Source organism: Myotis yumanensis, unplaced genomic scaffold (genome assembly GCF_028538775.1).
Source record: "Myotis yumanensis isolate MYYU_CA2020_CCGP unplaced genomic scaffold, mMyoYum1.0.hap1 SCAF_6, whole genome shotgun sequence".
Lineage (NCBI taxonomy): Eukaryota > Metazoa > Chordata > Mammalia > Chiroptera > Vespertilionidae > Myotis > Myotis yumanensis.
This window is the reverse complement of record NW_027223757.1, coordinates 4,346,122-4,360,687: the sequence shown is the minus strand read 5'-3', so window position 1 is coordinate 4,360,687 and position 14,566 is coordinate 4,346,122. Positions and strand designations below refer to the sequence as shown.

The following is a 14,566-nucleotide window of genomic DNA, read 5'->3' as shown; positions in this document are numbered from 1 at the left end:
CTTAGGATGGAGGTAGAAGAGATCTCACCAGAACACAGCGGAGCTGTCAGGGCCTGGCCCATGGGTTAGCAAGTCTGTGTGTTGGAAAGAACCAAAGCCAAATTGCAGCTTGTTTTTGTTTTCCTTTTTAGTTTTATAGATGCTGAAGCACTAATTAAATATGAAGATTTTGTTTGTGATACTATTTAGACCAGCAGTCACCAACCGGTGGTCCGTGAGGTCCGAAAGGTTGGCCACTGCTGATTTAGACTAAAGAAAAACAAACTTTAAATTGGAATAATTTATTCTAATAAAAGTACAAAGTATGGAAAAATTAGTGTGTTTGAATGATTTCAGAGAGTAGAGAAAGGTTCACACTAGCAGGTTGAGTGTTTAGCACCTTTGAACAGAGATATTCAGAGTGCGGACACGTGGCAGTCCAGTTCTGACTGCCCAAGAACGATCCGTGATTGAGGGTGTGCTGATCACAGGACAGTGCGGTCATTGGGTTTTCTCTGCATGTTGAGTGCCACAGAAAACAAAGAGCGGGAAAGCTGTCCACTGAATTCATGGCTGCTGGTTAGAAGATCGGAGAGAAATGTTGAGACAGAGGAGAAAGAGCCTGGGGGGATGAGGTGGTCAGTCAGATGGACAGTCCGAAGGCGCTGACGATGCAGTACATGGTCTTATTCTCCCATCGCACGGTGCAGCTCCCTGTGGGCAGATGGCACTGAAAGTCAGGAACATGGGCCACCTCGTGTTGATGTCTCACTATCCGGCCCCAACACTCAGATCCTTACCTCTTTGTGGTACATACATAAAGACTGGCAAGTCTCTTTTCTATAAAATGCTTTAAAGGTAACTCTAATGAGCATGCATGCAGAGACAGGAAACACCCACGCACACAGTTCAGGAAACTCGGCTTTGGACAATAGATCTCAGCAGGTCCAAGAAGACACCACCACCTCAGGAAAATGCCCACGACAGACTCTGACCCAGGGACTGAGAACCGTACCGTCAGTAGAGCTGTCCCAGAAGCAAGAACTCGCCGTGTGTAGTCCCGCTCCGTTCTTCTGCATAATTATACAGGTCACTTCAATGAAAACAACTTTCATTAGCCAAATCTACTTGGCAACACACATTTCTTTTTGCCCACTTTCAGCACATGTATATTGATCACGTGGTTGATGCTCATAAAAATTAAGGTCCTATGACACTGACAAACCACACCTGTCCCTTCCCTTCACTGCACACCTGGTCTACAAGCATCTGACCTGAAGTCCTGGGGCATGCCCTGCAACTGTTCCAGCAGCCAACTAGGCCAGGTGATGCCAGCTATGACCTAAAGTAAAGCAATGTGCACAACACAAGTGACACTTCTACAGGGAACTTGAAGGTTGGGCACCACGCTGACACAACCACTCTCTTCTGACACCAGACCTGCCTCTCATCAGTATTTCAAGAACCAGCATCCATATATACGAGAAGCAAATCCATTACCAATGTATTTGAATGGTTTTCCCAGCTTGGTGAGTTGGCTTAAAGTTTGTTCTACGACATTTGTGGTCCACTGATTGACTTTGCTGTGCTGATAGGCGTTGCCCCCGATGGCACTTTCTATAGCCTAGAAGACAAAGCACAGAGGAGTCGCTATCAGCAGAGGGCACCCAGCACCTTCCAGTTAGTACTCAAGTTCATCCCCTAAGAACTGCTGAAATACAGTTTGCATACAATGTAAGCTTATTTGTATCCATGAGATCAAATACACCTTTTGTTTAATAGTATCATATTTAAATAAGTTTTACATTTGTTTTTAAGAATTCATAATTACATGGGGGTCTGTCAACATTGTGAAACATTCTGACTTAAACCAGAAAACTTGAGTTTTTATGACAGTTACAACCTAAAATAAAAGTGTTCAGTGATCATCAGGTTCTGTCCTGAGCACGAGAGAACAGTGCCAGGATCTGGTTGTGCACCTTGGTGACAGGGGCTGACTGCCTGGCACAGCCCAGTGATCTTGCTTTAGAGAAACAGAAAGCTACCTACAGTCACACCCTCATTTCTATCTACAGGAATTCCTACTTCTCCTGGGACACCAAGTACTGACATTACACAAAGATCATTCCGCATCCTGCTTCTTCCCCACCATGCGTTTTAGCATTTTATCACAGCTCCTTTGCACTCTCTGCCACACCCCCGGCCCCCTCCAGCTCTGCATAAAGCGAGGCTGGGGGCTTAGGAGCCCCTGGCTTAAAGGGACCAGATTACTACATAATAATCAAGCTAAATTTCTAACTCTGAGGACCCTCCACACACACTTTGGGCCCAGTTCACTGTTCTTCAGGGACAGAGGAAAACCTGTCTCTGATTTTGGACCCACCCAAATTTACTACTACCCAATACGTAGAATAGCCCGAGAGGACATCACCAAGCAAAGCTGTGGAGGCCGGTGACCACGTGAAGGCAACACCACAACATTACCTCATGCTTCCAGGGAGACTGGGAAGCCTACCTTCCACTTACCTGCTGCCTGGTAACTAAGTCAAAGCTAATGCGGAAAACGAGGGAGGCCAAAGGACACTTCATAACCAACTCCAGTTCCCAACAGCTCAGTGTGATTCACCCACCTTCCTGCTCCCCCCACTCCTTCCCTAAGAAACACTATTTTGGAAAAGATAAAAGACAACTAAAAAAAAAAAAGCACGCGGAATGCTGAATAATGTATAAGGCAGAACAAAGTCATTTTGTTTTTTGATGATGTTCACAAAAATAGGTTGTGGTTCTTTATCATTCTGGCAGTAGTCAATAATATGTATTAATAATTTGGATTAGACGCCGAAACCGGTTTGGCTCAGTGGATAGAGCGTCAGCCTGCGCACTGAAAGGTCCCGGGTTCGATTCCGGTCAAGGGCATGTACCTTGGTTGCGGGCACATCCCCAGTAGGGGGTGTGCAGGAGGCAGCTGATCGATGTTTCTCTCTCATCGATGTTTCTAACTCTCTCTCCCTCTTCCCTCCTCTCTGTAAAAAACCAATAAAATATATTTTTTAAAAAACTTATTTGAAATACCAAAACACAGGCAGGCTCGGCTGAAACCATTCCAAGACAGTGCTTAAAACACATTATTTTCACTCATAGAAGCCAGTGAGCGAGTATTTTAAAAGTAGGCATGTCTCCTCTTACCTCTTTCACAATGTTGCTCACTTCGTCAACAACAAAAGTGGTCTGCAAGGAAGAACAGGGGCAGAGTTGGATTTAAAAGATTCCCATCCATGGAGCACTGACGCATGCAAATCTAGGGAACGAGCACTTGAGAAGTGAGGACCTTCCTTTTCCCGAGAAAAACATCACGGAGACTCCGGCGCGAAGGGCTCGCTCAGGGGTCCGGGGCCGGGAGAGACGTCGGGAGGGTTCTGGTTTGGTGTCTGCTGGGATCACGCCATGACCCAAAAGGCTGGCTTTCCACTAGAATTTAACCTCTCCATCCACGTCCACTGGCCACTGGGATCCTTGGCCAACATGGAAGCCGTTCGAACCGCGCACCGTCACAATGACCGTCTTCCGCTTCGCCAACAATTGTGCGCTTCAACCCCGTGTCTTCATCGAGACAATGAGGTGCCCCCCGCCCCCACTGACAGCCGGTGTCCTACCGCCGGCTCGAACCCAAACCGAAATAACGGCCTTTATCCGCCTGGACGCCCGGTGGCGAGAGCCCGGTGCGCACGGCGGGCGAGCGCGGCGGCCAAGGGCGCGAGCGGCGGGTGAGCGCGGCGGGGACCGTGCGCACCGCAGACAAAGGCCGGCTCTCGGACCCGCACTCCGGCGCCTCGCCGACAGCCCGAGCATCAACCCGCGCCCGGGCGGACTGGCGAGCTGCGGCTGTGCGTGCCCCTGGGGTCGGCGTTAAAGCGCGGCCTCGGCCAGCCGGCGCCCGCGCGGCCCTGGGGCGCACCCGGGCGTGGAGCGTCCCGCAGGGCAGGGTCCGCATCGCTCCTAGAAGGGCCGAGGGGCCTGACTCCCGGCCGGGACCAAGTGGGCGCGGCGCAGGCGGGGTGTGGGGCGCATGGGGGGCCGCGCAGGGAGCCCCTGGGCCGCCCCACCGCCGGCAGGTCGGGGACACCCGGGCAGGCCGCCTGGGGTCACCGCGGAGCGCTCGGGGGGCGCGGCGCCGTCAGCCCGCGCGGGGTACGGCCGCCGCCCTCGTCCAGACGCGCCCAGGGGCCCCCACACGCCCTTGGCTGCCGCCGCCCATCCGGCCCGGGGCTCCCGGCTTCCACCCGCCCGTCGCCGGCCGGCAGTTACCTCTTCCGCAGTCTGGTAGTCTTCCATCTTCCCCGGCGCGTCGCCTCCGCCGCCCTGAGGAGAGCGCACTGCGCCGGCGCACTGAGGCCCCGGCCTGCCCGGCCCCGCCCTTCTCCAGCCCCGCCCTTCTCCAGGCCCCGCCCACACACGCCCACGCCCGGCCAAAGGCCACGCCCGCCTCCGGGCCCCGCCCCTATACGCCCACGCCCGCTCCGAGGCCACGCCCACGCCCCCTCGGGGCCACGCCCTTCCCCTTGTTCCTCCGTCGGGCAGGCGCGCGAGGCCTGGACTCGGGACTATCTCCTCTCGTCTCCGAGGTGGCGGTTTCCGCGGGAACTCGTTTGAGTAGCCTGGCAACTGCCTAGACCACGGCAGCTAAAACAAAACAAATGTAAGCAAAAACGAAATATGATAAGTGTACAGAGCCAGTTCGGGGGGCAGAGTCGCCTGTGTGGGTTCATTTGAATATTCAGACGGGTGGACACCTGGTGACTTCTGACCTTGATGGGCAGCGAGGTATTGGTTACAGTCCCTCTGGGGATCAGGGTTAGGAAACCGGCTCTGATAGGAACCTTCCTCTGGGGCGGCAAGTTTTCCATGTAAATCCTTGTTACTATTTTTTAAAGCACCATTTAAAAAAGCATTCTGGGAGTCTCCGGGTTGCTGGGTCGGGTGCTGGTCAACGGCTTCCCGTTCATCTCCCGGAAAATGACGGCTTCTCGCGGGCCTCGGAGGGCATCTCGTCGCCGTCCCTTCTCTTCTTGGAGCCACTTCGTTGGGAATCTTTTGGTGACGCTCGCGCTCTGGTTACCCGCATCCACCGATGCCTGTGATAAGATACCAACATATGTCTCTATGAAGGCCAAGGGTAATCCTGTGCCCCCTGTAAGTGCTGGGTTCGCAGTAGAATATGAGTGTCGCCCAGGATACAGGCTTATTGTCCCTCTTGTTCGTCCCACCACTACTGTTTGTCAGCCTGATGGCACGTGGGCACCTCCTCTCCGGGAGGCTTGTACAAGAAAATCATGTCCACAGCTAGCAGAGCCCCTAAATGGCCGCATAGAAGGAACTTTTCAGTTTGGTGCACAGGCTAACTATTCTTGTAATGCGGGCTATCACTTAGTTGGAACACCAGTTCTACGTTGTGAACTTGCTGGAGATAGGAATGATGTGGCTTGGAGTGGTGACCCCCCACAGTGTGAAAAGATTTTGTGTCAGCCACCTCAACAAATAGAAAATGGAACATTCAGCAATAGCCACAAGGATACATTTGAATATAATGAAGTAGTCACTTACCGTTGTAAACCTTCCAATGGACCAGATGAATTTTCACTTGTTGGAGAGAGCACACTAACTTGTTCTGGGCCAAACAAATGGAGCAGTGACCCTCCTGTGTGTAAAGTGGTCAGATGTGACTATCCGTCACTCCCTGATGGACATATTGTGTCAGGATTTGGGAAAAAATATTACTACAAAGCAGAAGTTGAGTTTGAATGCAACCAGGGTTATTCCCTTGAAGGCAGCCGCAAAATTTTCTGTGAAGCTAATAATGCCTGGGTACCCGAGATTCCTCGCTGTGCTAAAGGAATGTTTCCCACTCCTTATGAAACACCATCTCAATCATTAGGTACAGGAGCCATTGTTGGGATTACTTTAGCTGTTGTGGGTGGTGCCTTGGCACTCATCGCCTCCTGGATGTACTATCAGAAGAGGAAAGGGAAAACAGAAGGCACCGCTGCCTACAGCACATACCAGAATAAATCAAGCACTCCAGCACAGTAGACACTCTGACGGGCTTTCCAGAACGCTCTACCACTTCATCTTTTTAAAAATGTCAAGAAAGACCCACATTAAATTCGATGGCTACTATGCAAAACAGTATGGAGGGCCCTCAAAATCAAAACCGGAGCCACCCTATGATCTTAGGGGAATATATCTGAGTGAAGGGAAATCACTATGTGGAAGAGAGAATCTTCTGCCCCCCCCCCCCCCCCGTTTGTTACAGCACTATTTACAATAACAAAGACATGGAAGCAATCTGAAGTGTCCGTCAACCAATCAGTGGATAAGGGAGATGTATGCACATACAGTGAAATACTATTCAGTCAATAAAAAGGAAAATGTGTATTGGCCTTCAGGACATTTTGCTAAGTGAAATAAGTCATATATATAAAGAGACAAATACGGTGTGATCTCCTTTATATGTAGAATCTATTTTAAAAAACTCATCAAAGAAGAAATCAGATTTGTGGGTGGTGGGGTGAGAGAATTGGATGAAGGTAGTGGTCAAAAGATTCAAACTTAGTTATAAGCACGTACTGGAATGTAACGTACAGCATGGTGACTATAACTAGTAATACTTTATTGCATATTGGCAAGTTCCTAAAAGAATAGATCTTAAAAATTCTGATCACAAGAGAAAAGATTTTTTTTGGTAACTATGTGTGTTGATAGATGGTAACTAAAATTTGCTCATAAACTTATTATCAAATCCTTATGCTGTACACCTTAAACTTAGATAATGTTACATATCAATTACATCTCAATGAACTAGAAGGGGGAAAAGATCTACAAAGGCGTTCTCTGGTTTATTTCACTGTCGTGAATGCAACTGTGAAAGCATAATGCTAACATATCTCAACGCCGCTTGAATGTAGTCACTATCCTTCGACCCCTCTGAAATGGGTGTGAACTTGGGAATGAACATCTGGCCTGTTACCCCTTAAAAGAACATTTGCATTTATTGAGCAATTCAACACAGTGCCCTTGGATTATGGCAGGGAAATGATGTGTTTTATAAACTCTGAATATTTAGAGAAGTAAAGTATAGTTCAAAATGAGACATTTCATCTATAAAGAATGTGATTTTGCAATGTTCATTTCCAAAGTTAATACCAACTTTCAAGACTCTTAACAACTCAGTGTATTGTAGTTTATTGTAAAAAGTCTGTACAAATATGTGTATACTGCTTCAGCCCTTAAAAATTAAAAACAATTATCATTGAAAACTGGGTATTTGAGTAAGTTTGACCTCCTTAACTAAGAATATTATTGGAAAGTAATTTTACAGGGGATGGGATAAATTTCTATTTTGCAAAATATATTTTAACTTCTTGGTGATTTAGAGAAGCCATGAAGTTAATGTGTGGCATTTGTTCTTCACCTTTTCTAACATCAACAAACCAGCCTGAGAATAACAATTTAGGCTCAGTTGCTTGCTTCTGTGAAAAGTTAGAGGGTGCTAACACTCCTAACAGGAATGCCTGCTTGGTACAAAGTGGACACTGTGGCCTTGTAGTTTTCTTGGGGAGAATTCCCCTCTTTAAGAGAGAACATAGAATGCGGCTCTGAATTCTTGCCTAGGGGGTTTTCTCTCCAGACTTGAATAAAAAGATCTCGCACTTCAGTAAGTCACCTGACAGTAGTTTGTAGGGAGTAAATTCATCAGATATCCCAAGTTGCATCAGAATTAGTCATTGTGTGGGTCTCACCTCACCTGCTAAAAGGCAGAGTAAACATTAAGCCACATATTTCAGAAAAACAAAAAAACAAAAACCTAAACTTTGTGCATTGGCTGTTGGTTCTATGCAGAGGAGAAAAATCACGTAGCTCAGGTATCACTTTACGCTCAGGTGGACCAGAGCCCTCCCTCTCCGAGTCCTCACACCTGGCAGGGTCTCTTTCAAATGAGCCAAGGGCAAAGAGGAGGAACTCATTTATTCTTAAAGGGTTTTTTTTTATTTACATTTTTATTTTTAGTGACTCAAATTGGTCTGAAGAAATGTTGCCCTGAGAGGGACATGTTTGGAAAATCAGAGTGGACCAGAGTAAATACTGTTTTACTCTATAAAGTGTTCCTTCCTTTTGTAATCTCTGGGGAGGGGCATTTTTCAACCAAAGATTGTTATGCTTCCCAAAATTAACTTTTATAATAGTGCTTCAAGTTTACTCTTTTTTAATTTAATATATATGAGATATGTGCATATAACTATTATGTTGTGAAATTCTGTTACTGAAATATATGGGGAAACCACTTTTCTGTAGAAAAATTTGTTTAAATGACAGAGGAGGAAGTATATTTGAATTAAATGTTTCTTAAAACTGGAAGAATGTATTTGCATTGAAATGGGAAGCCCCACGAATGGAGGTCTTTATTGCTTTTTGAAAAATGTGTTCTTAAAATCTGATAAAATAAAATGAAGGGTGGATTGAAAAAAAAAAAAAGCATTCTGGGGTGGAAACTTTGTAAAACGCTGCACACTTCCAGGCTGCCTTCACCAGCACGACCTAGACGTACACTGGACTTGTGTTCGGGGTCTTTATGAAAATTAGGAATTGTTTCGGGCTCTGGCCGTGTTCTCCGAGAAGGGCTGGGGCTGTGGGCCTGCTTGCATGGACTCTGAGGCTGAGATGTGTGGCTTTGCGGACTGTTTTCTGGTTTTACCACACCCTTGAAGTCAAGCTGTCACTCCTTACCTCTCCAAAGCCCAGTTGCTAAAACCCACTTCCCATCCCACACCGCGCCCCCCGCCGCCCAAGAGCTGACTACAAGACCCTGCGACTCCGCCCACCCCGCCTGCAATCCATCAGCAACCCTTGTTGTTTCTACCCTATAGAATCCTAATTGCCACGCCAGCGGAATCTGTTTATTCACTGATGTTTCCCCTGCCCCTTGCATTGTGCCTGGCACATAGTAGGTGCACAGTGAGAATCTGTTGAATGAGTGCATGCTTTCCACACACACATTGGTTCTGAGAGAACTGGGGTGCAGGAAGGTGCAATGGCCTGCCTCTTGTGGGTCAGGGGAGGAGGGCTGAGCCTGAGACGCTGCTGCTGGGCCCGGACACCCGCCCAAGCCGGGAGGCCTGCCCTCAAGGACAGGGTGCTCTCCCACACGCGGTTTCTGCTTCTCAGATTCTGAACTTGACTTTCTTTTTGAGTTTTGTTCTCTTCCTATGATCTCCCTTCAACTCGCCTGTTCCAGTTCTCAGCCTTGTGCCTCAGTCTACATGGGATTCCAATCCGTGCGTGTTTTTGTCTGTCTCCTGGACATTCCAGCTGCCGCCGAGAATACATTTCAGGTGTTTTCAGTCACGTGACCCCACACGCCTGAGCCCAACGGGGCCTTTTCACTCTCTTCTAATTTTTCCCGTGCTGTGGCCTAGAGGAGCCGAGTGTCTCGGGGTTATGTGCAAAGCCAGAGTGAACAGGTGAGCACCTGCAGTTAAGGGCTGTGAGGTATGGGACGTATTCTAGCTATTGCTCCACAGCCTTTTAGGAACTTCCCAATCCAGCATTGGTGAGGCAGAGACTAGGGATACTGTAGCTGAAAATCACCCCCATATTCATAGTCCCACTTTTTTGTAAATTAGGGGGTTTGAAGTCTCCAGGCTCAGTGATGTTCAGTGCTTGGGAGAACGCAGTGAGAGGGCCTGGCATTCTGCCCAGTGGATGGACACTCTGTGGGGCGGAGGAATGGGCAATCACTGGGGCATTTGGTCCAATCGGGGTTCCCAGCACCCCGATTGCCCAAGAATGCAGGTCCACCAGCCTCATGGCTGCTCATATCTCTGGGATTCAGCCACATTTTAGAATACCGTTTAGTTGCTGCGCAATGAATCAGTGGAGTGAATCTCGAGTTTGCTTTTCCATTTGGGAGTTAGCCATAGATTGGCAGGTATTGCGTGCTTTCTTCCGTCGAGTCATCTCCTAACTACACTCTTTAGAGATAGGGATTGGTGTTGCCAGTGCCTTGATTTAGCAAGTGCAGGCCTAGCAATCCCAGCCATGCCACCTCAGCTGGTAAGTCAGCGGCCTCCGTGGGGTCTCACAGTGTTGTTGTCTGTGATGCGGGGCCCTTCACCACCCGGATCCAACCCTGTAGCTGTCCGAGTTTTCATCCCTTCCCCTGAGCCTAGGAGTGTGTTACTGAGATGCACTGAGTCAATAATAATAACAACAATAATACAAGGAAGCTGGTCATGCCAAAACACTGTAGCCTGAGGAATCTCATGCTGTAAGGAGCAGAAAATAAACCTGTGGCTGACACATATCTAAAGTGAGAACCTAGGCTGAGAAATTCCATGCTAATGAGATGCTGTCCGCTGGGAAACTCAGGCACTGGTGGGACTGAAGTACCAACTGGAGTGGCTGTTGCTCTGAGCCCCTTGGGTCCCTCTTCCTCCCAATCCCGGCTACCCCGCCCCTTCCTTGGGGCTCCATCCCTCAGATTAACTACTAAGGGATAGCTCATGGGCATAACGGAAACCTCCAGCTGCTATTTTTTCTGATGGTTGGTTTTTATGCTATAACTAGAGGCCCAGTGCACAGATTCATACACAGTGAAAGGAAATTAATTAGAAGGTGGCCAGTGGGGCAGGATTGGGCCAGATGGGTCAGACATGCCCTGGAGCCAACCTCCCACGGTCCCTCTCTGGCGTCTGCAGAGTGAGTGGGGTCCCTCCGGTAGGTGGGGTCCCTTGGGCTGGCCTGCGGGGATCTGGCCGAAATCAGCTCTCCCGACATCCCCCTAGAGGTCCTGGAATGTGAGTGGGCACTCTGCAAAGTTGCTGTCCTACAGGGTGTGGAACGCAAACGCAAGTGTGCAGTAAACCAGATTCAGGGCCGACAGTGCCCCAACCACAACATAACCCACAGCTGAAGGTGGAATCGCATGGCCCCACGAGGAATCCTGCTCCCTCCTCTCTGGTTCTGGTGTGCGTCACCGGAGAACCGCCACTGCCAAGTCACTGCAGCTCTGCAGCTGCTGTGTTGAGCATCTCCCCCTGGTGGTCAGTGCGCATCATAGCGACCAGTAGGATGGGTGGAGGGACACTTAGCATATTAGCCTTTTATGTAGAGAGATAGTTTTTTTTATTTTATTTTATTGATTTCTTACAGAGAGGAAGGGAGAGGGACAGAGAGTTAGAAACATCGATCAGCTGCCTCCTGCACACCCCAAACTGGGGATGTGCCCGCAACCAAGGTACATGCCCTTGGCCAGAATCGAACCTGGGACCCTTCAGTCCGCAGGCCAATGCTCTATCCACTGAGCCAAACCGGTTAGGGCGAGAGATAGTTTTTAAATAGTGTGTCAGTTCTGTGTATAGGAACAGACCCAGCATAGGCTCAGCTGCAGAAACAAATGACCCTACACTCTTGGTGGTTGAGGACAGCAAAGATGTGTTGTCACTCATACTGCACGCCCATGGAGGGTCTGCTGTGGCTCTGCCCCACGTCTCCTCCACGCTGGGACCAGGCCGGTGGAGCAGCGTGACTCCAGAGTCACCGAGGGAGAGAGAATGGTGGCCGAGTGTTGGCTAGGAAGGTGTTGCTCATAAAGTGGCGGGTGTCATCTCTGCACACGTTTTGTTGTCCAGAGCAGGTGTCTTGTCCATGCCTGAGCTTACAGGGCAGGGACACAGAAGGGAAAAGTGCTCTCACCCGCCACACACAGTGCGAAGGCTTCTCTCGGGTATGTAGCATCTTCACGTTCTCTTTGCCGACTCCTGGCCATGCAGCCACTCGGCCGCTCCCCGGCTTCCCTTGCCCTCTGGTCTAACCCCGGGCCCGCCCTGTGTCAGCTCCCTTTGCTTTCAGATGTGATCTAATTTATACCTGCCCAGCCCTCATCGGTCTGGCTCAGTGGGTAAAGTGTCGGCCTGCGGACTGAAGGGTCCGGGTTAGATTCCGGTCAAGGGCATGTACCTCGGTTGCAGGCTCCTCCCTGGCCTGGGTCCCTGGTCAGGGCGTGTGCAGGAGGCAACCAATCGGTGTGTTTCTCTCACATCGATATTTCTCTCTGTCTTTCCCTCTCTATTCCACTCTCTGTAAAAATCGATGGAAAAATACCCTTGGGTGAGGATAAAATAATAATAGTTTATACCCGCCCAGCACCCAGTCTCTGCTGTCTTTGCCGACTCTTCCCTGCTGCCCACTGTAGCCCGAGGCCCCAGATGAGGGGTCCCCAAACTTCGTTAATTACGCCCCTCGAGCAGGAACAGTTTTTGAGCATGTCTCCCACAAATGTGTGTATTGCAACTATGATATGTTAAACTATGAATCCATTTCCTAAACAATAAAGTTTACGTTTTTAGCTTTTGAAAAAGTGGAAGTTCTAAGTTTTCTTAGTATATCCCACTGTTATGGGCTGAATTGTGTCCCTCCCCAAATTCACATGTTGACGTGTTCACCACCAAGACCTGAGGAGGTGGCATTCTGTATTTGGAGATGGGGCCTTTCTAGAGGTTAAGTTAGAATAACGTCCGATATGCCTGTGTCCTTACAAGGAAAGGAGATTCGGCACAGACACACACAGAGGGAGGATGGTTTGGAGACAGTCAGTTACAGGCCCTGCCAACAGCTCCATCTTCCAGGCCTCAGAATTGTGAGGAAATAAATTTCTGTTGTTTAGCTCTCCAGTCTAAGGTATCTGTTACACCCGCCTTAGCAAAATAATAACTATTCCAGATTACCCAAATTTCTAAAACATTTCCCCCCAAACATTCCTAAATGGATTTATTCAGTGCCTTAAGCTACAAAAAATAGTAATATTACTACTAAATAAATAGCAGTTACTAGTTATTGATTGATTGGTTGATTTTTATTGATTTCAGAGAGGAAGTTAGAGGGAGAGAGGTATATTACATCAGTGATGAGAGAGAATCATTGACCAGCTGCCTCCTGCATTCCCCCTACCGGGGACTGAGCCCACAACCCAGGCATGTGCCCTGACTAGGAATCAAACTGTGACCTCCTGGTTCCACCACGGAGCAACACGGGCCAGACAGCAGTCACTATTTATTAGGAATCTTTTTAGGTCAGGGATCCTCAACCATGATCACTATGGCAGCGCCTGACATAGTAGATGCACAATAAATATTTATGAATGAATTGAATGAACTATATACTGCCAGGGAGGCCTTGGGGTCGTCACCAGGAGACAGGCTCAGAGAGGCCAAGCAGTTTCCTGAGCATCACCCAGATCTGTCACTACAAAGTTAGCCCTCTTAATTCACTCTTCCCTTTAGTCATTCTAACCCTTCACAGCTCACCATCACCTCCTGCCCACCGCTGCTCCTCACCTGATGGAATTCACCATCTCAAGTTGTCACCCTCAGGCCAGAGAAGAGTGAGATTTCAGAACCAAAGAGCCAAAGTGATGAGCAAAGCGACCCTCATTTACAGATGAGGAAACCGAGTTCCAGGAGTGTTCAGAGAGCTCTAGTGACTCCACACAACACGCCCTATTCTTGGTCATCAGCTGGCTTGCCGGAATCATATTCTCTCAATTAGAGTTCACACTGTATCACCCTCAGGAGTGAGTTCAAAACCCTCAAAAGAGCCTATTAAGGGAATGAAAAAAACAGTTCACAGAGAGGGAGAAAATATCTGCAATATAAATATCTGACAAAGCACTCGTGTCCTAAATATATAAAGAACATCTACAAATCAATAACAGAAAGACAGGCAACCCAATAGGAAAACAGACAGAAGACTTGAACAAGTCCAACATCAAAGTAGATCTCCAAATGACCAATAAACATATAAAATGATGCTCAGATAACTCAGCTACACAAAACATCAGGGAAATGAAAATTAAAACCGTAATATGATATCACCCCCGGTTGACCAGGAAGGATAAAATAAGAAGGACAGATGACATCAAGTGTGGATGAGCATGTGAAGCAACTGGAAATTGTTGCTGGTAGGAGTGTGAGTACAGCCATTTAGGAAAGCTGTGGGTGGCATCTACTGACATTAAACATGACCTATGACACAGCAATTCCACCCTTACACACGTAACCAACAGAAACACGTACAAATACTCACCCAAGAGACTATATAACAATGTTTGCAGTCACACTATTCATAATAGCTAAAAATTATAAATAACACAAGCATCCATCAATAGTACAATAGATCAATTTTTTTAGATGTTCATACAATCCTATATAATAAAAGGGTAATATGCAAACTGACCCTAACAGCAAAATGACTGGGAATGACTGGTCACTATGACACACACTGACCACCAGGGGGCAGACGCTCAATGCAGGAGCTGCCCTCTGGTGGTCAGTGAGCTCCCACAGGGGGAGCTCTGCTCAGCCACAAGCCAGGCTGATGGCTGCCGGTACAGCGGTGGTGGTGGGAGCCTCTCCCGCCTCCTCAGCAGCACTAAGGATGTCCGACTGCAGATAGGCCTGCATCCCCTGGGGGCTCCCAGGCTGCCAGAGGGATGTCTGACTGCCAGCTTAGGCCCAATCCCCCGGGGAGCAGGCCT

The 14,566-nt window shown here is 48.5% G+C and overlaps 1 protein-coding gene and 1 pseudogene across 1 annotated transcript; one reads left to right on the top strand and one right to left on the bottom strand.

The window, feature by feature from the left end:
* Window positions 1-265: 265 nt before the first annotated feature.
* DYNLT1 (dynein light chain Tctex-type 1) lies at window positions 266-4,373 on the bottom strand. Its single transcript, XM_070417400.1, has 5 exons — window positions 4,285-4,373; window positions 3,166-3,207; window positions 1,480-1,603; window positions 995-1,072; window positions 266-693 (listed from the first exon to the last, which is right to left on the bottom strand). The coding sequence occupies exons 1-5, from the start codon at window positions 4,309-4,311 to the stop codon at window positions 623-625; spliced, it is 342 nt and encodes a 113-aa protein (XP_070273501.1). The 5' UTR covers window positions 4,312-4,373; the 3' UTR covers window positions 266-622.
* A 613-nt stretch (window positions 4,374-4,986) lies between these two features.
* Window positions 4,987-8,458, top strand: LOC139013001 (membrane cofactor protein pseudogene; annotated as a pseudogene).
* Window positions 8,459-14,566: the final 6,108 nt, after the last annotated feature.

Excerpts from the sequence above, each read along its gene's own strand:
- DYNLT1 (XM_070417400.1), bottom strand. The coding sequence starts at position 4,311 with ATGGAAGACTACCAGACTGCGGAAGAG. Across the intron at positions 3,208-4,284 it reads ACTACCAGACTGCGGAAGAG|ACCACTTTTGTTGTTGACGA; the intron begins GTAACTGCCGGC and ends TCTTCCTTGCAG. Across the intron at positions 694-994 it reads CTGGGACAGCTCTACTGACG|GGAGCTGCACCGTGCGATGG; the intron begins GTACGGTTCTCA and ends ATCTGCCCACAG.